At 38.9% G+C, this 24,831-nt stretch overlaps 1 protein-coding gene across 3 annotated transcripts; it reads left to right on the top strand.

Annotated features, from left to right (window-relative positions):
- Nucleotides 1-24,431, top strand: LOC149150416 (E3 ubiquitin-protein ligase PRT6-like). 3 transcript variants are annotated; one of them, XM_089441695.1, is made up of 4 exons: nucleotides 1-314; nucleotides 1,336-2,430; nucleotides 7,797-7,947; nucleotides 8,161-8,585. In XM_089441695.1, exons 1-2 carry the CDS (start codon nucleotides 261-263, stop codon nucleotides 2,236-2,238), a joined length of 957 nt encoding a protein of 318 aa, XP_089297821.1. In that variant the 5' UTR covers nucleotides 1-260; the 3' UTR covers nucleotides 2,239-2,430; nucleotides 7,797-7,947; nucleotides 8,161-8,585. The 3 variants fall into 3 exon arrangements, with proteins under 3 accessions (XP_089297821.1, XP_089297820.1, XP_089297822.1); XM_089441696.1 differs by lacking the exon at nucleotides 1-314 and adding exons at nucleotides 9,247-9,387; nucleotides 24,078-24,431 and having other exon boundaries at nucleotides 2,246-2,430; nucleotides 7,797-9,100; XM_089441694.1 differs by having other exon boundaries at nucleotides 7,797-8,585.
- Nucleotides 24,432-24,831: the final 400 nt, after the last annotated feature.

Below are 24,831 nucleotides of genomic sequence, written 5' to 3'. Positions count from 1 at the left end.
AGGTGCCCCTTTGGAGATGCAGGGAGATGGAGTTTCAATAGTTTTTATTGCGGTGGCAGATGTCACGCTTGTGCGATTCGTCCGATCCAGCACCTTGCGTTAAGAAGGCGGTGGGCATGGGATACCGGATATAGAAAACCAGCAACCATTTCATTCCCTTTATTGCTAAAACAAAGCCATCGCATCGTATTGCATCACGTCTCATCTCTGTGCTTTTTGGGAGCGTTGGTGCGACTCGATCCGCGGTTGCCAGAGATTAAATGGAAGAGCAGAGTGAATTGTCATCGCCTTCAGAAATGGATCCCATCCGCAAGGTACCTTCCCATCCTTATAAATTTGCTCAATGAGGGGCGGTCAGAACTGGGCTCTCAATGCATCAGGCCTAGGGTTTTATTACACATCATCTTTGAACGCGCTATTTTAAGAATTTTTTAACGGCAGTAACATGCACTTGGAAGCATTCCATTTCTATTTCGAATACCTTGATATGTCAATAATAAAATTGGAGATGGTAAATTGAATTAGCAGATTTCGTGCTAATTTCTCTGGAGACGTGGATTTAATTGGTATCCTTATCATCTTTAGGTTTTGACAATGCACTTAGTTTGTATATAAGACGATTTTGCTTTTCTTTAGGGTTTTATAGCAGAATGGACATCAATAAATTCTGGCAACAATTGGACAGCACAATCGGCTCTTTACCAATACTGATAAGTAATTGCATAACTATATCATTGATCATTTATATGACGTCTTTTTGGTCTGGTTGATAACCTTTTTTGAACACAGACAGGACATAATTCCTTATATCAGCTTTAGAGCTTGATGACCTCTGGCTACAAAGCTGTGACAAGTGATATCTTTTTGGTCAAATTTATTCAGACTTAAAAACCCTGGCCTCATCAACAGAGACTCCATTAGCTTGGGGACCATCATTAATAGAATTTTGTTGATTGCATAAACATGTACTCACACCTGAGAAAAGCTGAGGCAACTCATGGCAAACACTTGAACTTACCACTAGACCATCTGAAGGACGTCATTTCTATTACTCTCGTCTTGCTAAACATAATCAAATGCCACTAACCTGAATGCGCATTGCAAATTCATCAGCTCTCTTGAATTAGTCGTGAACACTTGCAAAATTTAGTTGTACTTTACAAGTCTGTGTCAAACAGTTTAGTTTTTAAATGGTCGAACTTTCAACGAATATTAAGTCGAAGAATGTGATATTGCGTGACGATGCCATGGGTTGACTATTGCTCATTGCTTTGACAAAATCTATTACCGTATATTTTCTCACTTTTAATTATGTGTATTAATGTATTTTGGCAGAGGCTTATGAAGTGTGGTGTACCTAAGGAGAAATTGGAGCAATTGCAGCCAGGATTGGTGACCTATATTAAACATAATAGGTCAAAGCTACAATCAGTTGTATCTGCCCTTTTACCTGGCGTTGACGAAGTAAATGGAGTAACATCTTCATCTAGAATTAAAATTCAATTTCGTGAAAGCATTAAATGGGTACAATTGTTAATGTTTGAGGATCCTCAGGCAGTTCTTGATGATCTCAGGAAGCAGGCAGCTGGTACTCAAGGTGTCTGTGGGGCAGTTTGGGGAAACAATGGCATTGCATATAGGTGCCGGACATGTGAGCAAGATCCTGCCTGTGCTATTTGTGTTCCTTGTTTCAGAGCTGGCAACCATGTCAATCACGATTACTCCATGATTCACACGGGTGGTGGTTGTTGTGATTGTGGAGACGAAACAGCATGGAAATCAGAAGGTTTTTGCTCTAGACATAGACGTCCAGGGCAGGTGCATCCCCTACCACCAAAATATGCAAAGTTTGCAGAGCCTGTATTGGGGGCCCTTCTAATTGAATGGAGAGAGCGTCTACTAGCTGCAGAAAAAGTGGCCGAAGGCAAGCCAAAGAAATGGGATGAACAAAAAGCAGAGGAAAAGGTCGCTTACAAGACAACTTGTGTAATCGTGGAAATGCTGCTTAGATTTTGTGAATGCAGTGAGAGTTTACTGAATTTTATTGCAACATTGATGTGTTCTTCCCAGTATGGTTTGCTGGATACTCTTCTAAGGACTGAAAAGTTTCTGCATAAGAAAGTAGTGTCAGAGCTCCATGAGTTGCTTTTCAAGTTATTGGGAGATCCAAATTTCAAGTATGAATTTGCAAAGGCTTTTATTAGGCATTATCCGATTCTTATGTCTGCAGTCACATGAGAGGGTGCTGATGGGGATAATGCCAATACAAGGTCTAGTGATTATCCCATATTAAGCAACTTTTCTGTGCAGATTTTCACAGTGCCAACTCTAACACGAAGACTTGTAATTGAAGTAAATCTTTTGGACATGTTACTTGGAAATCTGAAACAGCTTTTTGTCTCTTGTGGTGGAGAAGATGGCCGGCTTCTGGTAATGTGTTGTCTACTTATTTCATGTTATTTTCACTTGCTTCATAGTTTAGTGTAACTTTTTGCTGTGATGTTAATGATATATCCTCAGGCATAAGATTGTGAGAACAATACCTTCCTGCCATTTTAAAATGTAATCATGGTAGGAGCTATTTGATGTTTGAGAGCATGGGATGTACTTTTATTTTAAATATCAGGGTTAGATCTTTTAAATTCTTACAATTTTCATTTGAAAGAGTTAGTGGCAAATATTAACATAACCCAGGGTAATTTTATTTAACTATAAATAAGAAACAAAATTACATTATGTAAATGCCGAACACATTCAATAAGAGAAACCTGCTTTTGTGCAAAAGTAAAAAGAAATCGAAAAAATTATATAAGAAACTTGCGAAGTTAAGCTTGTGAAGTTAAGTGGAGGGTCATTGTCTGAATCTAAACTTATCAGAAACATTAAACTCTTTACCCACATTTGCTTTGTGTGCCTCATTTTTCTATTGTCCTAGTGCATGGATCTCTTCTGATGCTGTGTCTGTTTTGTACTAGAGCTTCCCCTCCTGCTTGATTTGGAGGTTTCTCCGTGGTTTCTTCTTCTTTTTCTGTGAGGTAAGGATCAAAAGGCTGCCATCCTTTTGTTTTGTGAGCCCACTCCTTTTTCTTTTTTGGGATCTTTTTTGCCTCTGGGCATGCATTTAGCAAATGTCCTATTTGGTAACATGTATGGCATGTGAATGCCATGTTTTCATAATCCAAATATTGGGTCCATTGAACGTTTTTATGTTTCAGCTGAATGCGCTCAAGTAGACCTTTACTGAGGTCTATTTGCATATAGATTCTGGCGAAGGTAAATATACCTTTCTTTGTTCTTTCAAGGTCCATTTTTTTGAATGACCCAAGGGTGTTTCCAATTTCCTCTAGGATCTTGTGGTGCCAGAAAGAAAGTGAGAGGTTTGGTAGTCTCACCATTTTTGGGGCATCAAAATTTGGGTAATAAAGGGCCCAACTCTTCCCTAGAACCATGGCCCATATTTCATTACTTTCTCCAAATCTTCTCGTGGATCAAATTTTACAATAAGGAAACGCATCAGATTTTAGCCAAAAACTATTGAATCTACAAATCACAACCCTAGAGTGGAGAGCAGAGAAAATATGGTTTACCATTGATAGGTTAACCTCCATGGAAGGCACTTGTTTCATTAGTTCAACAATGTAAGGTTCTGGGTCATACAGAGGCGAATTTGCTGGATTGGAGCCTTTCCCTTGCGTCACATCCTTGTAGGAGATAGGACCTCCAAAGTTCCTGGATCCCAAAGCACCTCCATACAACCTCAGGTTTGGGATTATAGTGGAGTTTCTTGAGATGCAGTAATTCCTCATCTGAGAAAACACTATGTCTTTGTAGGAATGTCCAACCCATTTTCTATATGCTGCTTCAGGCTTATCACTGAGTCCGAATTTGCGACCCAGAAATATAAGACTTCCCATTTAGTTTTTTGATGAAGATCTAGAAGGTTTCTTGTTCTTGCTCTTCTGTCCCACCCAAATGGGGGAAATAAGGGGGATTCTCCTTGTAGAATTGGGCCATGCAAGATGATGGCTAATGGCTCCTAGCCTCCTCCGCAACTTTGATGAGGTTGAGGAGACGAACCTGCAATCCCATCCGGGCATCAACGAATGCAATTTCAGAAAGAATACTGTGGGCGGGCATGCTACCTTATGGAGATTTTGAACTCAATGAAGTTTATGATCGTCCAATTGAAGGATCTGACCTTCCTCCTTGCCAAACCATTCCCAAAGTTGGGCAATTCAGGCAGTATTTTCAGCACACACGTGGTCTTAGTGGGCTTTGCATCCTTTGAGATCAAAATCTGTATGCCTATGGCTCCGACCTTCTGCAGCTTGGAGCGCCAAGAGACTACAGTTTGCCATGCGGGCATCACATCACCTTTGGCCGTGATTGCTACCCCATTTCCCCTCAGATGATGGCTCCATGTGTTCCCAACTCCATTGTGTCCCCCAAATATTTGTATGGTACCTTTTAACAATGGTTGAGAAGCATTTATGAATCACAAAATGTTAATTATGCTGGTGATATATATATATATTATATTTTTATTATTTATTGTTATTATTTTATTGTAAATATTGATATTTGTTATGCTTATTAAATTTAAATATGAAGTTATAATAGTTATGCATTCAAATGGATATTCATTTAGAGCTACTATTTATATTATTTACATATTATATTTAGAATTTTGTTTTTATTTTTAATTATATGTTCTGAAATATCTTTTTTTTTATCGTTAAAACTATGCTACTTCTATTATTTACAAGAGAAAACAGTTACATTTAGGAATACATGTCGCCAGGGGCCAAGGCTGGTCCTCTGGATTGATAGTGCTCACAGAAAACTTCACTTTCAGGGGTCTTCTTATAGCTACTGAACGCCCACGCAGGGGCAACACCCTTTTGACCAGATACCCACGCAAGGGCGTCATGACTGAGACTAGTAACCCACGCAGGGGCTGTAATCTTTGGAGACACAGAAAAAGCAAAATTATGAATCCCGCGCAGGGGCCAAGGAGAGAAAGAGACGTTCTTCAGCAGTATTCTTCGCGCGGGTGTAGTCGAGCATAGAGTAACAGAATTATGAGGCCAAACAGTGACATTTACAACATAATTGAGCACTTGTATCAAGAGTAACAGTTCACAAAAAAAACCTGAGAGTTGTCTGAGGGCAGAAGCATGGTAGAGCCGGCTCCTATTCAACCGAATCCTCTTCCTCCGAGTCCTCTTCATAAATCCAGTACTCGCCTTCCGGTGGAGGTCCCCAATCAACCTTGGCTTTGCCTGAAGCTGGTGCTGGCTGAGACGAAGGTTGCACAGCATTCGGTTCAGGTTGTGCCTCTGCCCTTCCCCCAGCAGCGCTGGAACATTCAGCATGATGAATTTGGGCATTGGGTAATCCTCCCACCTCCTTTTTCGGTTCCTCCAGGAATAGGACCGAAACATGAGCATTAATGTTGGAATGACATTGGGCACAACCGGCAGTGAAAACCGCTGTTCCGAACGCAGGTAGCGGAGCAGAGCTCGAGTCCGGAGACCTGGTGTCCATGAATTGAGACGGCCGAATGGGGTGTGCATCTGCCGACTGGTGGCATAAACAACGACAGCAACATGGAGGCGGATTAGCAGCCAGGGGACATGAAGAACCTTCCCTTCCAGTGCCTCGATAGCTAATGAGCCTCTGTCTTGGCGCCATTCCTTCCTTGAAGACCGATGAGCGTGACAGAGCCGTGTAGAGGGATATGAGGGGTGTGAATCCGCCCTTATCCTCCCTTGCTGCCCTGTATCCACCTCCAATTGCCAAGGAGAGCTCGTGAGGCAGCACTTGAAGGCCTGACGGACTGAAGCCTGAATCCACAAATCGAGCTTGAACCATTGCAAAACATTCCCAATTCTTGGCATACTTAAGCTGCTCTGGTTTGCCTCGTTTTTGGAGTGCCATAACTCCCATCTGAAACCGTTAATGTCGCACAGAATCGGCAATGAATTGCCGTCCTTCCTCCCTTCAGCTCTCACGCTTGCCATCCAGGGCGGCGGAGAGCAGTTAATGCCTCTTCTGAACTTGAGACCACCCATGCTAAACAGCTGGCGAGCCATCCATATGCGGCGTGGCACCCGCATCCGGGTTATATGTTCTAAAATATCATGGTTATGGATATGAATCATTATTATTTTAATGTGATATGCATATTATGATTATTTTATTGTAAAAGATTGTTTGTAATTTTATTAATAAAAACAAAATTACAATATAACAAATAATTGATTTGTTATTTTTATTGTTTTTTATTTTTTTATTGCTCTTTTAATTGTGTTGACATGATGCTTTATTATTATTATCATTTTTTGATCTAATGCTTCATTTTATGGACACTACAACATCTCTCCCATATTGAGCCGACATTTAAATGTTCACACTCATTTATAGACACTACAACATCTCCCCCATACTCAGCTATAAAGCACCTTCCAGTGCAATCACAGGCACTTAATTACCTTTTTCCATCCTTTTGTGGAGATATTTATTAGATGTGAAGGAATAGAAGTGAAGTTCCGTTGGTTAATATGCTTCTATATGCTGCTTTGTTCTTTGAAATTTATCTGAGGATTCTCCTCTATCTTTTAGAGCGAGTCCTTTTCTAGTATGCTAGCCTCCATGTCTCTTTCCTATGTATAATGTTGGAACCTCGCTGATGTTTTGCACAATCATCCACATTTCCTTCGCAATTGATGGGGTGTTCCTTTCAAACTTTCCTTCACATTGCTTCCACCCATGAGTGCATTTAGAATAACTGCGTTCATCCTTCAAAAAAATTTTAGGCGTCATGTCATGTGACAGGAATTGTTGTTGCAGATCATCATTCTATGACTGAATAACTTTTATCTTTTGTTATCTCCACCACATATGAGCCCTTCTAATAAAATGATTGTGTGCATGCAAGTTGACTAAAAGGTATAATTGCTGACAACCATTTGGTGTCAGACTGCAGTTATTAGCATAATGTCATGATATAGATCCTAGATTTTCAGGGACGACGTTGAAAATTTGTTGCATTAGTAGGGTCACAAGATATTTTTGCTTTGCTGTATATATGTATCCATGTAGTTGCCTTGTGAGGGAATGACTGTGTTTCCTTATTATGATGCTGCCACTTTGTAGACTAGACTATTGAAATGCATGGATGTGAATTGGTTTTCATATTATTATAATTTATCTAAATAATTAGTTGGAAATATGAAATTTAATAGTTTGTTTCCACCTGTGGGGTGAGATAGGTAATTTTATTCTTGTACAACAAATGACCACAAAACTAGCTCAATGGGACTAAAAGAGTGCAAACAATGTATACAAAGTGGGGGTGCAAAATCAGCTCCTAAATCTATGCTATTAGCAACTGGAAAAGATCTAAGATCAGTGGTAGGTGTCTTGCTTTTCATGTATATTATGTTGATGTGTGATCGCATAGCTGACAATGATTCATCCTTCTAATCAAATTTCCCTTGGAGTTAATGTTCAAGCTTCTTGTCCAATATCAAATAGAAACGAGAGATTTGAGTTCTGTTCTCAAGATATGTTTCTTCTAGTTTTTGCAAGAGTCCCTATTGGAATTTTATTATTAATGAGATTTGTTCAATTAATGATGTAACATCAGGGTGTTTTTCTGAGGCCAAATGCTCAATTCTTGACGTCTTGGGATATTATTTTGGTGCCAATTACTTGTAGCATTTCAATAAATTTAATAGTATCTATGATTTATTTGGAATTTGGTATTAAAAACTTGATACCTGTTTTTACAGGCAAGTAGAGGGCCGATTTTCAATCAGGGTTACATTCGATGGGTAGAAGACATAAGGTTTGTGATGAGTCACTTGGAAGTGGCCAAATACGTGGCTCGTGAAAGGCCTGATCTCTCAAGAGTATGGATTCAATTGTTGGATTTTATGCAAGGTATGGATCCACAAAAGAGATTGACAAGTATTCACGTGGAGGAGGAAAATGAAAATTGGCTTCCTTTATTTTACTTAGAATTTCAAATGGCTGCTCCCATACATTCGCTTTATGTGACTGGTGCAGCTTCAGTAGATAATGTTAAATTGGATAAAAAATAAGATGCTTGTATCAGAAAAAGAAGATTCTGATGATGATAGAGATGTAGTGTAGGGCATGCAAAAATTGGTCGGCTATCTGAGGAAAGTTCAGTTGTTAGAATGATGGGAAGAAGCAGTGGGTCAGATCATGAGATGGAAAAGGCTTGCCCTGAATCTATGAGTACGTTCCAGGTAAGTGACACATTTCCAGTTCCATATGCCTTATGTTGGCTTATTTTTGATTGTATAAAAGTTATGGATAACTGGCTGGGAGCAGATATAACAAAAGACATACAGAAACCAAAGTCGACATCTACAGAGTTGTCTGACAGTTCTTTGATATGAAAGTCAGTGCCATGGAGGGGCAGAGGTGGAAGAAGTCTAATAAGAAATATGCATTCACCAACTTCAGTTGAGCCTGCCCCAAGAACTGATGTAGATACAAATGCAGGTAGAGGCATGCTCAGAGAACTTTTTCGTCGTGGGCGTCGTATTGCATCATATTCTGGGCCTGAGGTTGATGATGATAGAATAGGAAGAGCAGTGCCAATGGCAAGTGATAATCTTCATGCTGTTAGTGAGATAAACAGTGGTATAGCTAGTAGTGAAGATCTAGGAGAGTTACGGTCAGATGTAGAAATAGAAAGTGTGGGAGCACTTAGATTAGAGGAATGGCCCATGATCAGTTATGATGTTAGTCAACAAGACATATCATTCCACATTCCTTTGCATCGAGTGCTCTCTATATCATTGCATAAAGCTATGGAGCTGTACACTGCTGAACTTGATTCCTCAGAACTAAGAGACAGGAACTTGGCGGCATCTTACCCTGGAAGCTGTCATGAATTTTTCAGGCAACTTCTGAGGGATTGCCACCCTTGTGGCTTTTCTGCATTGGTGATGGAACACCCATTGCGATTGAAGGTGTTTTCTGCACAGGTGCGTGCAGGCATGTGGCGACAAAATGGTCACTCAACTTTCTCTCTTTGTGAATATTACCATTCAGTTCGTTGGTAAGTCACAAAGTTGCCTTTTTATTTTATTTTATTGATGGATATGTATATGTTCTGCACAGTAACTTTGCTGTTTAAGGCTGAAAGGACCATCATGTTTAAGAAATTTCCAAATTCTAATGGATGTTTATCCATTTTATTGGCAGGTGTGAAGACAGCTTAGAGCTGGATTTATTTCTCTTACAGTGTTGTGCTGCAATGGCTCCACCAGAACCATTTGTTCTTAGAATACTAGACCAATTTGGCTTGTCTGCTTATCTTTCACTTCATTTAGTACGGCCCAATGAGTATGTATTCAGATTTCATATGTTCTTATTATCACCAGGGTATTGTATATACATTCCGTATAGTTTTTTCTCAGCATTTAAGCTAGAATTTATAATAAGAATTATTTATTTGTGTCACCAGTTTTGTTGAGTCATTATGCTGGTACATATTTGTATTCCTACTTAAAAATAAAATTGTATGATGACTTCTCTAGTTATAGGAATGTCCACAAACAATTTACTAAGGCTATTTCTAACTGTTTTCATGTCTAACTTATCTCAACTGTCCCACCCTCTCTTTACCCCACCTTCCAACTGACAACCAATCCCACTTCAATCAAATTTATTCCCTAGTGCTTGGCCAATGCTATGCCACATACCCTCTTTTTTCTAACCAATTTTGGGCCTTCACTATCCGCCAGTTACTCTACCAGGCCATTTGCATCTTTATTCTCAGAATTCTTTCTATGGTTTCATGCTATCTATGAAATACATTATGCAGCAGGCTTTTCAATCTTATTTTCTGACTTGCATTGCTCAATTTAGGCTCCCTCAAAATGTAGTATTTTTGGGTTCCATTATTTTTAGGAGTTTTTATAATTGAAGGAATTGCTTTCCTTCATTTAGTGCACAGGAAGTCCTTCTCTTTCTTGTTCCCAGCACAGATCTTGCAAACAAATGCCCATTGCCCATGCCAGGTTTCTCCTCTCTGAGAGATTTGTTGGTCTTGAGTTCTTGGAGTGCTATAGCAAGCAGTTCCCTTCTTCTCTCTCTGGGTTAGCACAGATGGGATTGGCTTAGCCCTTGCCAAGTTGCCACTCACTGAAGGGCATTATGAAACTCAGTGTTGGCACAGTTGCAGTGGTTGATATTGATGATGGTTCCTCTTCTGATTTTTAGGTCAACAGGATGTTGCTTTTCTTTGATATCTCTAGTCCTAGTGATTCTCCAGAGGACATTTTCTGGTGCAGCATTGCTGCTGGAGTGATTTGTTCAGAATTTTCTGACTAGTGTACTATCTAGGGTAACTGCTTGAGTTTGCCTCCTTTTGGGTTCACCCCCTTTACTATTTCTTTCTTTAATCTAGGTTTTAGGTTGTTTTGCAGATGCTCTAGGGTGCTCCTTATTAATGTTGTCCATTGTTCTCCCAGTCCTATTGGTCGATTTTGGTCAATTTTGGGTGTCATCATAATTTCATTTCTGGCTTCCTCAACAACCATATCAAGTTTAATGAGTTCTCATCATATAGTTGTGGAATCTGCTCCCATGCTTTGCTTTGCTTGTGACTGGTACTTATGATTTATTGATAGTTCTTTTTCTTGAATTTTATAGGAAGCCCTTAATAGATGTTTATCATGGAGTTGTATAAGTCAGTAGTAGTCTCATGTTGTGCTTGCTTGCAACTTTGTGGTAATAGTCTGATTCTATCTCAGCAACCTGAAACTGAAACTTTATTGAAACCCATTTATGGAGTTTGTTTTTTGTTTCTGAATGGTAAACTTGTTTCTCTAGAAATGGTTAGTGATTACATTGACCATAATTTTTTGCGGGATTGTGGTCTGCAAGAAATGAACAATCAAGGCCCTGATTCTAGTTTATATTATTAAATTTTAAATCAGACCATCTCCATTTTCCTATGCATGTTACTAGGAGTTAATATTCCTTCATCCATTTTGTGAAGAGGGCTTGCTTAACTCACAAAAGGCTCAAGAGTTAGTGTGTTCACTGAAATCTTTGCCTTCTACTATCAACAGGTGGACTGCCTTGTTGCATCCACTAGGATTTTTGAATATGGCTGTTCTCAGGATAATGGTGATGATGAGCTGCCTTTGGGGGTGCTACAGGAAACCGTAGAGGAGATGTTATAAGGCTGCAGTCATAATACCATCAATCCTACTTCGAGGAGTGCTTCTGTTTCTTTCACTTTAAAAGAGCCAACAAATTAGATGAAATTGGAATATTTAGTCTAATTGTGAACTGAACAGTGAACGTTAGTCTAGTTTGAAACTATATATACAAGCATGTGCAACACTTTTAGCTATTCCCCTTTCTGGACAAAAATTCATATAGATCATTCTTATTCTTTTGCATTTTGACTTCGATCTAACTCTGAAAATCTGATTCATGCTTTTCTCTACATGGAATTTGATTGATTTTCATTTATTAAAGCTTCCAAAGGCCCTTGGTCCTTTCCTCTTCTTTGATTTGTCGAGTTGTCCTTTGGATTCTTTTTCCAAGATATTGAACATCTTGAGTCAGGGAGCTATCTAATGACTCCTATTTATTCTGGATCTTCTATTTCTTCTTGTGATTCATTGGGAGGATTGATGCAATGGTAGCGCTCCTGAATCCCATTGCTACAAAGGCTTTAATGTTTTTTCTTCTTTCTCCTTCCATTAGATGGGTTCTGAGTTAAGTGACATGGTTCAAGTTTGAGTTTGGGTTCGGCAACGATTAGGTTTGGTTCGTATTCAAAATTTTCAATAAAGTTCGCCATTAAGTTCATCTACATACATTTTTAATAGGATCAGTATAAACATATGTCCTTTTTACTTTTTCTGGCAACTGTCACTGGAATTGGCTATGTGATTGTTGGTGAAAATGGAATTTTCCATTACTCAATTGTATTTTTGAATACATGGATAGATTCAGCACCCTGAAAAACATTAAATTCTCTTAGTCTATATCTTGTGCGGGGTTTAGAGTAACATGCTCCCCTCTTTTTGGGTTCTCTCATACCACTTAGCTTTCCTCAAACTTTGTCCATTGAAGCCAATTTGCCAAATTCCTTGATGTCCTTTACTAGCCACTAGGCTTTCTTCTGCAAATTGTGTCCTCTATTGATTTTTAAGTGTATTCAGTTCAAAAATCTTCTGTTGTAGGCATAACCTATTACTCCTCTTTCTCACCCAATAAATATAGTTCAAACAATTTCAACTTTCAAGTTCTTCACATTGATCACTGAATGCATTCTCATATAAGGAGATAGGCTTTGTTTAAAAGCTTTATCATTGAATACATTCTCACAAAAGGAGGTAAGTTTAGTTTAAAAGCATCATCACTGAATTTATTGGTGATCTCAAAAGGTCCATATCCTAGAGGATTCAACTTCTTGGCAGGCGTTTTTTGTTGAGATAGAGCCACACTGACCTCAAATAGAATTTGCAATCTATCTTATGCTAGGTATGTCTGACTCTTCTCAAGTTGCTCCTACAATTTCAAATGAACCAATATGATCCTCTTTATGAATCTGCATGTGTTCTTTGCCTCTTGCATTTCTTGTATGTATTAACTTGTTTTGTCCATATACAGCATCAAAAAAGGTAAGGGTGACAAATAAATAAAATGAGCCTGAAAAGGCAATTTCTGGGTGGAAGAATGAACTGGCATTTTGTAAGAGTGCTTAATGTAACCACCAGTTCATCCTAGGTCTTTGGGTGCTTGCTGTTATATTCCCTTCAATAATTGGACCAAAGCTTTGTGTACAATGTCAGTCTGCCCATAAGCCTGATGATGAAAAGCAGTAGAACACTTCAGCACTGTTTCCACCCTTTCCCACAATATTCTCAACAACTTGCCTAGAAATCTAGATTTATGATCAGCACTATTAAATTTGACAAACTAAAATGTACCCATATGTTTGCAAAGAGCAATTCAACTACATCATGGCATGAAATGGTCTTCGAAGAGCAATTCTAGTACTTCATGGCTTGAAATGGTCTTCTTACAAGGGGTAAGTATCCATGGAGATACTTTCCCAAGGTCTGTTTGGTCCTGGTACTGATAATGGTTTGTATAGTGCAAGTTTCCTATTATTGGGTTACTAACTTACTAGTGCTATGAGGCACACATCTTGTATCTTAGGCCAGTTAACATAACTTGTAGATTTGCAATGGTCTTCTACCCTTCCCAACACAAAAGTGTCCAACAAGTTAAGAAATATAAGAGTCCCTGATCCACTGAATTCTCTTTCCCTATGTTATACACAACAAGCCTGACTTGTGTTAATTCCTTTGTACCAGCTCTGATTTATATTACTTCAACAATTTAAAAAAAACCAGAAATTATTCATCTCATATAGTTTCTGAAATTGCTGATAAAACAAACACACTGCTATATTAACTCAGAAAATTAAATTGCAGCGGAAAATATCATGAGAAATTAGACATATGACAGAAGAAAATTCACCGAGGACAATCTTCCCTCACTTTATTAAATTCTGGAAAATTTTGGGTTGAACCCTCAGAGAAAATATGCGGAGTAATTTTAAGCTGTATGAGAACCTGTAATTTTGCCCCCAAGGAATTTGGCCTCCTGGAATTCAACCTGTCAGCTGGAAATTGCCCCCGAAACATTCTCGGTTTTCTCTGAAGCTGCTTGACCTCCTGAAACCTTGCGGTACGGCCTCCTCAAATCTGCTGTATGGCCTGCGCACCTGTGCAACTCAGCCTCTTTGGATAATTTGGCCTTTTCCAAAAGTGGCCTCTTGGCTGCTGTACGCAGCCTCTCCTTTTTCCAACTTGGCATCCTTCAATTTCTTCCTGACATGCTCTCAACAATCTCTCCTTATTCTTCTTAGTCAAATCAAGCCTCTCACTCTTGTGAGAGGCTTGGTACAATCTCGAAACACTACAAAAGAAGAAAAAGCTGTTGGCTGTTGCAAAACTCGGAAAAAAAGAAGTTAAATTACAGCAATAGGACAAGCTGTAATAGCAGCAGTAAATTCGGCCATTGAATCATATAATCATCGAGCATAACTAGGGATAGAACAATGAGTTAAACCAGGGTTAAATAGTAGAACGTCTAGCTCTAATGGGGCTGTAAATAAAATCAGCAAGACAAATTAGAGCTACAAGATTAATTTTAGGTCAAGTAGATGCACAATTACCCAAAACCTCTTAGCTTATTTGTTTGAAAACTATACAAAGCTGTTGGAAAAACCAATGTAACCCTAAACAGAAATTAAAATTCAATTTTAGGTTTTGTGATTGACTTGATGAAGAAGACTATTGCCTACTATATTTTTTTTCCGCATATGGGGTCAACTGAGGATTCCTTTAAGAGGATGTAATTAGATCTAAGGTGATATCTAAGGTTGTCCATTACAAACTCTCAAAAGATCTATCCAATACTTTTACAAGCTTCAAGATAAATTCAAGAGAAATTGTCCACTAGAGATCATTCTATGGTTTAAAAGGAGTTTATCCAAGAACAATATGAAAAGAATGTGTGATCTGATAATCACCCTATGAGTGACATCAGTTGAAGATTTATTAAACAAAGGTATTACAAACTCATGTGCTGGTGTGTGTTCTGTGTTATTTAAGCAACGGATCGATCAGATTGCCAATACATAGACATTTAATGGAAGGACAACAGAGAAATACAGTCAGCAAACACAAAGACACAAGAATTTTTAATAAGGAGTTCACCCTATTCTCCAAGGCTACATCTCCGGTCTAGCTTTCAATGGTGGCCTTGTTTTATTGTGCCTTTAAGCAAAGAATTACAATTACGGGGACTCAATGTGAGTTCTCCTGAAGCAGGTTTCGCGTGGCAGGGTGGTTCTTGGATTCCCCAAGCCACTTGAGTACACAAACTTCTTCTTCCTACCAGCGCTGTGACCTTCTGGTCTATAGTGGAAAGAGCCAAATGTGGTGCTTAGTCTGGATAGATTCCTCTATGGGATGGCTTGAATCTCTCAAGCTCTCTAGTGCTCGATGCTGCCGCTGGTCAGCTTGACCCTCTGTCTCTTTCTGCTTTTTCTTTACTGCCTTCTTCTTTGGTTTTTGTCTCTCAGTGTTCAGTCCTCCTCTCGGGGTTTTCTCTGACTGACTCTGAAAAAACTAAAATTGTGCATTTTGTCTCTGTTCACGGCTTTTACCGATTCGTTCCCATGCTTGTTCGGTGCCTCTTCCGCCTCTGTCGATTCACCTTCTGCAGCTGTGCTTGGAGTTCCTTGTTCAGCGTCATCATGAACGCTCAGGAAGTGGCCACATGTCCTCCTCTAAACAGCGCCAGCCTGCTTCGTCGGTTCGTTTCTTCAGTTACGTCGTGGATGAAGTCTTTCCTCCACTGTGGCGGTCAAATGGACCTCAAATCTTTACAAATGCGGCTTAATCCTTCGTCGATTCCGCTTCCTCCATCGGGCGCAATCTCAACCGTCCGATCTGGGTCCCCCAGATCCAACGTCATACGCACGTCCCACACAGTTGACTTGCTTGACCGATAGCGCGTGATCAACGATGGTTTTCTCTCACCTCTGCTTGCCGCGCGTCGATTGTTGAGTGGGATCGCTCTGCTTCCATCCAAAACCTCTTACCATTTGAGGGGCGCACTGATCAATACCGCTGGTTTCCAGAGTGCGGGTCCCGCCTTTGCACGTTTAGTGCTTTTTGCCTTTTCTGCTTGCGGTTCTCCTGTCCGCCATGCGTTTGTCTGCTCGGGCTTCCCCCATTTTGGCCCGGTTTGCCCAGCGATGTGCGATTAGCGCTAAGCATGATAAGCGCTAATTGCGCATCAAAAACCTCCTTATTTTCCCAATTCGGCGCTCCTAGGGGCTAATTCGGCCTCCTGTGCAGTGTCCATGGGCCTCAGTCAGCGCGCCTTGACCGAGGTCCTCGTCGTTCCACACTGGCTGCCATTACTACTGGTTCAGGGTGTTTTTGATCGCTGCTTTGGAATTCTTTAATGTTTTTTCCTGACATGATACAGTCATGGTTCTTTGACAATATTTTATGGATTCAATTCCGATCACGACCTTCCCACTGAAAAAGTTTTTGGAACCACTAAAAGTTGGTTTTCAAACATCGACTAAGTGAGGGCATTGCTTTCTCACTTGTCCAATCTCAATCCACTTCGCATTGCTCGGCTTTGAACCTCTGAGCCCAATCCTGAGGTATTTCACATATCCCTTGCGCGTCGTCCTTACCTTCCTGTTCAACACTGTGTCTTCTTGCAATTCGTTAAGATATTAAGGTAGCAGGTCATCAACAGAAGGCAATTAACTCTGCTCTTTAGGGTCCTCAATCATTGAAGGCTCAAACAACCTCAAGCAATCTGCATTTACGATTGAGTAGATGTGCATGTAAGCTGGTAGATCAAGGCGAAAAGCATTTTCACCAATCTTCTCAAGTATCCTGAAGGGTCCATACCTGATAGGTTTTAGCTTTTTACCTTCACCTTGCATCCTGTCCTTGTTGATATACAACCAGACTTGGTCTCCAACTTGAAAACTATACTCCACCCAATGCTTATCATGCATAGCCTTGTACTTGGCCTGGCTTTTTTCTAGCTGTTCCTGTATTCCCTGGTGGATCTCCTGGATCTGTTCAATGAACTTAGTTGCCTTGTCCACATCACTGTGTCCATCAACCATGCTATCTTTACCAAAGACAAAATCCAAATGAGACCTTGGTGTGAAACTGAAACAGGGCTCAAAAGCAGATCTCTGTGTAGAAGAGTGTTTGGCTCTGTTGTAAGCATGCTGCACATAACACAAGTGTTCATTCCAAAGCTTAGGATGTTTGCTGCAATATCCTCTCAGTAACTGGATCATTGTCCTATTAACTACTTCTGTCTGGCCATCTGTTTGTGGATGAAAAGCTGTGCTTTTCTTTAATTTGGTGTCCATCAGTTCCCACAGACTCGACCAAAACTTCCCCACAAATCGGGTGTCTCGATCAGATATAATGGAAGTGGGTAATCCAAAATGAACCCATACATGTTCAAAGAACAATTTTGCAGTTTGTTCAGCTGTAATCTGTTTACTACAAGGTATCAAAATACACATTTCGCTGAACCTATCCACAATAACATATAGATAATCGTGACCTTTCCTAGATTTAGACAATCTTCCAACAAAATCCATGGAAACACTTTCCCAAGGGTGAGAAGGCACTGGTAATGGAGTGTACAAGCGTAGTTTTCTATTGTTAGGCTTGCTTTTGGCACACATGGCACACCCTCTTACATATTTAGAAACTGTCTCATTCATTTTTGACCAATAGCAGAACCTTTGCAGCGGTGCCGCTGTTTTACTTACCCTAAAGTGATATGATATCAGAGAAGTGTGTGCTTCCCTAATTATCTTTACCCTCTTAGTTTGTGGAATGTAGAGTTTCCCACAATGGTATAAGAGTCGGTCATTCACATGATAGTCCAATTCTTCTACTCTTTTGCCTTGACTCAAAGTTGCATATACATCTTTAAAGTCCATATCCTGAGCATATTGTTCTATGTAGCTTTCATGTAGCACAGAATTATGCTTAAGTATGATAGATGCATTTATAATGGGTCTAGATAACACTAGATAACATGTCTGCAACCTTGTTATGTATGCCCTTTTTATATGTGATGACTAAGTGAAACTGTTGTAGAACACCCATCCATCTGTAATGTCTCGATCGCTGCAACTTAGTTTGGGAGTGTAGGTATTGAAGTGGTTGATGATCAGTATGTGTTACTATCTCTTTGCCCATTAAATAATGTTTCCACTTTTTCACACTCTGAACTAATGCATACAATTCTTTATCATATGTAGGATAGTTAACTACTGCAAGATTAAAAGTTTCAGAATGATAACATATGGGTTTACCGTGCTGTGTCAACACTGCTCCCATGGCATAGTCACTGGCATCAGTTTGGATCTCAAATGGTCTTTGTAGATCTGACAGTGCTAGTACAGGTGCTATGTTAATCTTTTCTTTCAAGGTGTTGAAGGCTTTCTGATGTTTGCCTCCTCACTGAAACACCTTGTTCAATCCTGTCAAAGCATGTAAGGGAGCTGCAATTGAGGAAAAATTAGAAATGAACTTCCTCCAATATTGCGCTGCTCCTAAGAAGCTTCTTACTTCTGTAGCAACTTGTGTTTAGGCTAGTTCACAATCACTGCCACTTTAAAGGGGTCTATTTTCAATTCACCTCCCCCTACTATATGACCCAAGTAGTTTGGAGATGTTTTGCCAAATTTACATTTTGAGAGTTTAACATGAAGTTTTTCTCTTTTCAAAACATCTAATGTCTGCTTAACATGCTTTAAATGTTCTTCCCACATTTTACTAAAAATCAGAATGTCATCCAGATATATAATAACAAAATCATCAAGAAAAGGTCTAAGTACATCATTCGTTAATCTCATGAAAGTAGCAGGAGCATTAGTTAAGCCAAAAGGCATAACCAACCACTCATACAACACCTGCTTTGTTTTGAAAGCAGTCTTCCATGCATCTTGCTTTGCAACTTTGACCTAATGGTATCCACTGTGTAAAAACAGCTTGGTGAAGTAAACAACTCCTTTTAATTGATTTAAAAGATCATCTATGCGAGGAAGGGGATAACGACTTTTGATTGTTATCTTATTCAGTGCTAGGTAGTCAATGCACATTCTCTATGTGCCATCTTTCTTTCTTACCAAAACGATTGGTGACCCACATGGTGATGTGCTAGCCCTGATGAATCCTTTCTCGAGCAACTCATGCCCCTGCTTTTTGATTTCAGCATTCTCTAAATGTTAGGCAATGGGACATCTTGCTGCAAAATAATATCATGTACTATTCCCTTTTTGCGTGGTAGAGCTTTAGGTTCTTGAAACAAGACATCATACTCTGAAACAATCTTTTCTATATCAACGCTCTGATCAGCGTTACAGTGCTCAAATACATTGGTTTCATCAGGGTTCTTTTCCTTTACAAACATCAGTAATAACTATTTGCATGAATTTATCATTCTTTTCATTTGTTTTGAGTTTATGAGAGTATAATTATTCTTGCGCTTATGAGCTCTTACAAAGTATTCGATTCCATCTTTAACAAGTAGATACTTGTTCTCAGCACTATAGAAAATAGCCTTTCTATTATACAAGGAAGGGCTTCCTAAAACAATTCCACATATATCCAAAGGAATTATATTTAACTCAACCTCATCTACAAACGCTGACCCAAAAAAAACTTGAGTTTGCACTGTCTATCACTTGTAGTTGTACTTTATCATCACTTGTAGTTGTACTTTATCATTCAACCATCCTAATGGGTATAAATTAGGTTATTTGTAGTTGTACTTTATCATTCAACCATCCTAATGGGTATAAATTAGGTTATTTTCTTTGTTTTCATGGAAAAGTATCTATAAATATGAATTACGTTATCTTCTCTGGGTATAAATTAGGTTATTTTCTGTTTTCATGGAAAAGTATCTATAAATATGAATTACGTTATCTTCTCTGTGTTCATGAAAAAGTATTTATGAATATAATTTACAAATGATTTGATTATTATAAAATAACTTTGAAGAATTTTTTTTGATAAATTATTATAAATTAATTTTAGAGAAATAAATCAAATATTTATGGGACTAAAATAAATATGAAATATCATATGAAGAACCCGAAGGTCCAATGATCTATCACCCAACCTCATATTTAACCCGTGGGTGCAATAATATCGAATTCAAGGGAGCAGTGGATAAGGTTGTGTCACGTCCGTCGGGTTGGTGCGTTGGTTATTATTAATATGCTTCCGTGGAGTCGGCGCATTGAGAAAGCATGGTAGTACAAACTCTAGTGACAGCTGTAAAAAAGGCAATTCCTATTTCCAACCCCATTGAAACATAAATGCAGCCTGACATGCAAGGGATATAGCAGTTCTCTTGTATTTATGTTTCAATGGGGTTGACTTTGGCATTTTAGCAACAAAGCAACTGCTATATCCCTTGCATGTCAGGCTGCATTTATGTTTCAATGGGGTTGGAAAACGTGGGGGTCGATAAGATTCTAGAAACTCTAGTAGCGTGGTTATAAAGCTATATGTTATTTAATGGAGATTATGACAGTAGCCAATAGTATGCAGAAGCATGTTTAATTATATTTTTTTTTTGCTTTGGTAGGTAAGTTTGACAATCTGGTGTAGTGTAACATCAAAATACTTAAATTAAGTTATTTTCTCTGTTTTCATGAAAAAGTATTTATAAATATAATTTACAAATGATTTGATTATTATAAAATAATTTTGAAGAAATTTTTTTGATAAATTATTATAAATTAATTTTAGAAAAATAAATCAAATATTTGTAGGAGTAAAATAAATATTAAATATCATATGAAGAACCCGAGTCGGTGCGCTGGTTTTTCACTGGTATACTGTTAAATCTGCTCTTAAAACCCAGCCATTCATCTGCTTAAACCCACTCATTTTCGTCGCAGAGACTTGCTGTGAAAAGCTTGGTGAGATAAAGAATACTTTGGACATGGAGGTAGCGAGTGCCTTGCAAAGTTTGGTAGACAATCCGTCGAACTTCTTAAAAGAGAATGCTATTCAATTGTCGACTGTAATTATACCCCCAGAGTATTTGGTCCCAGATGGTGCCACATTTAGACCTGGCCGTGCATATCTCAAACTGGTTGAAAAAGGGACAAAGTTTTACCATCTTGTGTTCGAGCCAAGTTCAACAGGAAAAACAGACAAGAATTGCATATCGGCCTTCGTACTTGGATCCGTGGTGAACAAGAGAAACGATGATGTAGAACAACTGGACATCCTGAGGGACACGCCCATGTATGAGGAGAAGACCTTTCTCTTCACGGTTAACCTCACCGGCTGCTCGGTAGTTCTCACCCGCGAGAAAACCGAGAAAGGCGTTGAAATATACCGTGTTTTCCATGACCGGAGGATGGACAGTGCCGTTCTTTACAACAATGTGGAAATGTACGTCGATTTCGACGATTATCGGATAGGCGGTCAGTATCTTACTGATACTGGAAGTGCGATTGTCTGTATGCAGTACAGAGATCATGTGTGGAGAATGTATTTTCAACGCCAACTTCCTCTTTCAGGCAAGCCCTCCGACCCCCCGAGGTGGGAAGTATACGTGGATGAGAGGAATCGTGGAAATATAACTAGTGAGTCCCTGGAGAAGGAATTTAAGGATCGGCGCACTATTATACAGAATAGGATCATGTCTGACGCAAATAAGCTGAAAGTAAAACAGAGTTTGATAGACGGTGCTAAGGACGGCGTATATGAAGGCAGCGGGCAGTATGATGACCAGGCGATTCGTGGATGGAATGAGATGCGGACTGCTATCAATAGCAGAATTGATGAGGAGCAACAAAAAGGCGAGATAAAGCATGATGTATTGAAGAAATTTCGAGCCAAATCGGTTGAATCAGCTTCTATAGACAAGACTTGGGTGTGGTTACAGATAAAAAAGAAAACAGGCCAGGGGCCAAATGCCTAGATTAGACAAAGGTTTAATCACTACCAAATAAGCTAGGGTAGGAGAAGAACGTTCCGTACAATATATACTGGTTCTTGTCTGTAATATTCCCGCCTATTCCCGCCTATTGGTAATATATACTGGTTCTTGTCTGTATTTCGTTTTGACATGGAACATGTGTGCGCTTCTCTAGAATGCAGGGTGCTTGCCTTACTAGGTTAGTAATATAATAGTAGAGTAAATAAATGCAGAGCCCCTTTGGAGTTCCGCTGAAGCTGCTGCCCTTAATGATCAGCTTAGTGCTTATGGTTGACTTTGTCAATAAGCTCATGTTACGCTCTTTGTATCTCTCTATTTTCATCAGCTTGAGTAATGACGAGCAAACAATATGTTTTATTTTCTATTGTCTACAGCTGGTTCACTCTCTGAATTTTATTCTTTTCTTAATGTATATCTAAGTTGAACGCCCATCTGTTTATCATCGGCGCTGGAATGTTGTTTTTACACTTACTTTGTTTCTTCATTAGTTAATCAACGCAAATCTCCATCGTCAGAATATAAAAATGAAGGTTAAAGGACAGATTTTCTAACTTCTATTGTTGCCACGTTTGTTTAGTAGTTCAGTCAAAATTGCCCATGATCTCTACCTGGTTCATCCCTTTGAATCTCATGCAATTCAGGTGGGGCAGACCACAGCGAGAATTGAACTGTGTTATGAACATTCCTTAATTAATGAACCAGGAAGCCCTATAAATCTTGGATCAGGAAACCATATTGAGAAAACATTTAACAGTTGTTACTGTTAAATGGGCCTTTATATCCTGACTCCTGAGCAGATTTAAAATGTCTCTGTTTTCCCCGTTCAATCTTTCTCGGAATTTCCTCCAGAAGTACTTCATTGCAAAGAGCAGACTTCATTCGGCTTAGTTTCCAGCTTTAAGGGGTAGCTAGTCAACCAAAATTGCGAGATCCCCGCTTTTAACAAAGGATTAGCGTTCAGTGAGGAGGAAAGCGACACTCACTACCTTCGTCGCCTTTTACCGCCTTCTTGTAGATCCCATGAACTTCAAGTGATTTCCTCTCCTCTTTGCATAGATTTGGATATTTGTAGTGAATGCTCTTTAGTTTCTTATGCTTTCACTTCTTCAAAGTAGCAAAAGAAATTTTATTGTGATTTAGATGTTTTATCTCTTTGCAAAGTACAGGAAGTGAAAGAACAGTCTTTTCTTTTGTTACTATCTTGTACGTGATATTTATCTATTGGTTTCTAAACCTATTGTTACATATTTACTGGAATTTTTACATATTTACAGGAAAAAAGGCTTATGAATAACATTAGCCAATATCAAACATCTTTGCAGAAATACATTGCAGTGATGGACCTCAAGGTATTTCTATTGAAATATTCAAACTTTTATCCAAACCTGAGTATGGTCTGAGTATTTTTCTCTTTTCCCCTTAAATCGTCTTAGCATTTTTCTGTTTTCCCTCTAATATCATCAGTGGTTTTGGTGTCAGTACCCTATGGGCCATCATTGGCATGTGGTTGTTATCTATGTTATCATGCAGCTAACTATCTTACTACAGAAGCATATATATTTATTATTACCAGTTTCTTAGCTGGTTAACACTAGTGGAAAGAAATTGCAGAAATTGTGTTTAACAGTGTAGTTTACTAGGGGACACAATTTCTTTGGGTAGGAGCGGAATGAAAGATTGTTTTATAAACTCTTGGTGAATAATGTGGAGAAGGTACTTCCAATAGTTTAGACTCCAACTATTGGCAATCTTGTCAAAAATATGGGTCAATCTTCAGGCGTCCACAGGATCTTTACATCAGCTAAAAGACCTTATTGCATGTCTCTTATGACTTATAGTCAGTCAGTTTGTATTTTTATTCTCTTCACTACTCTACAGGTATGTGGACAGTGTCTTCCAATAGCAATTGATGTTGGGACCAACAATTTTATGTTACCAGGGGATCTCCCATAATTTCACTCTTCCCTTTTCTCTCTCATTTTCTTCTTTCATCCATTTATTCTTTGGAAAAAAGACAATTAATATACAATGAATGACAATTAGTGTTACAGCTAAAGGGAAAAAGAATTTCTAGTGGAGGTCAGTCAGAGATACAATTTTAGAGACTAAAATGTGACAGTCCGTGCCATTGAGGGAAAGATGTTTGAATATAACCCACGTTTTCAAGGCCTGTTCTGCCATTTGGTATAGGTCCATCACTGTTCTTCCAAAGCCAAGCAATCCCTTGACCCTATCCTTTGCAATAATATGCTCAGAGATGATACAAGTTTCTGCTGCAATATCCTTGATGGAGTGGAGCTTTGTAATCATCTCTGTGTGCTCTATCTTTGGCTCTTTCCTCTTCGTCAAATTCTAGAAAACTAAAAATGTTACAGATTTCTTGGATGTAATTTATGAATAAATTTAATGGGAAGCTTGGTTTGGAGTGATGAGTTGAGATTATGAATTATCTGTGGATGCAGAAGAGATACAAAGAAGGGCATCAACAATGGCTCCAGAAAAACTGCATATTGTCAAGTTCTTGTTTCTGCAATTTCATTTTTCATAAGATGTCACATTACTCTGTTATGATGACTCTCCTGTGGCCATTCGAGGCTTGATTGGCCATAGCCATTTTACCATTTCATTTTAATATGTATGTAAATTCGCCCCTTCACATAATATGAGTACCAACCCCGTCCCAATTCATTCGTCACATTATCATCCAAAATTTGTTTGGAGATAGCCCTTTTGTTCCAAGGGTTTATGGCATATTTGGCCATAAGTGTACATCCTCCATGATTTATTTGAAAAATATCACTTACTGCAAATTCATTGTATGTGCCCGTATATTTGCACTAGTTCATAATCTCCATCTCATGAAAGTATTTTCTGGGTCTTCAGTAGCACATGTAGATGTGCAGAACATGGAAATGAAATTAGTACCATTTGAAAGAAATGAAATTAGTACCATGTGAAAGATATGTTGCGGAATTTTGTTATGAAGAATAGAAATTATATGTTGCAGAACTGTGCACTTGAGTCCTCCTCTTGTTTCGGGTCTTCTCCATTATTCATTCATTTTGTTCATGACCTGTGTTACCCTGATCCATGCAAGTTGACTAGATTTATATTTTTAAAGAGAATTGTTGCATGGATTTTAAAGGGGAAAAGAGGTTTCATCTAGCACTAGTCAAGTTCAAGATAATGCAAGTCATTTAGTTATTTCAATACAGC

Source organism: Pinus tabuliformis, chromosome 9 (genome assembly GCF_031772625.1).
Source record: "Pinus tabuliformis cultivar Carrire ecotype Pingquan chromosome 9, CPIR1, whole genome shotgun sequence".
Taxonomy (NCBI): Eukaryota; Viridiplantae; Streptophyta; class Pinopsida; order Pinales; family Pinaceae; genus Pinus; species Pinus tabuliformis.
Note: the sequence above shows the minus strand (reverse complement) of the source record. Positions and strands in the feature narration are given on the sequence as shown.

Bases quoted from the DNA above. Each gene is read 5' to 3' on its own strand.
- LOC149150416 (XM_089441695.1), top strand. From the start codon at position 261: ATGGAAGAGCAGAGTGAATTGTCATCGCCTTCAGAAATGGATCCCATC. The intron at 315-1,335 runs GTACCTTCCCAT...GTATTTTGGCAG, and splicing joins AAATGGATCCCATCCGCAAG to AGGCTTATGAAGTGTGGTGT.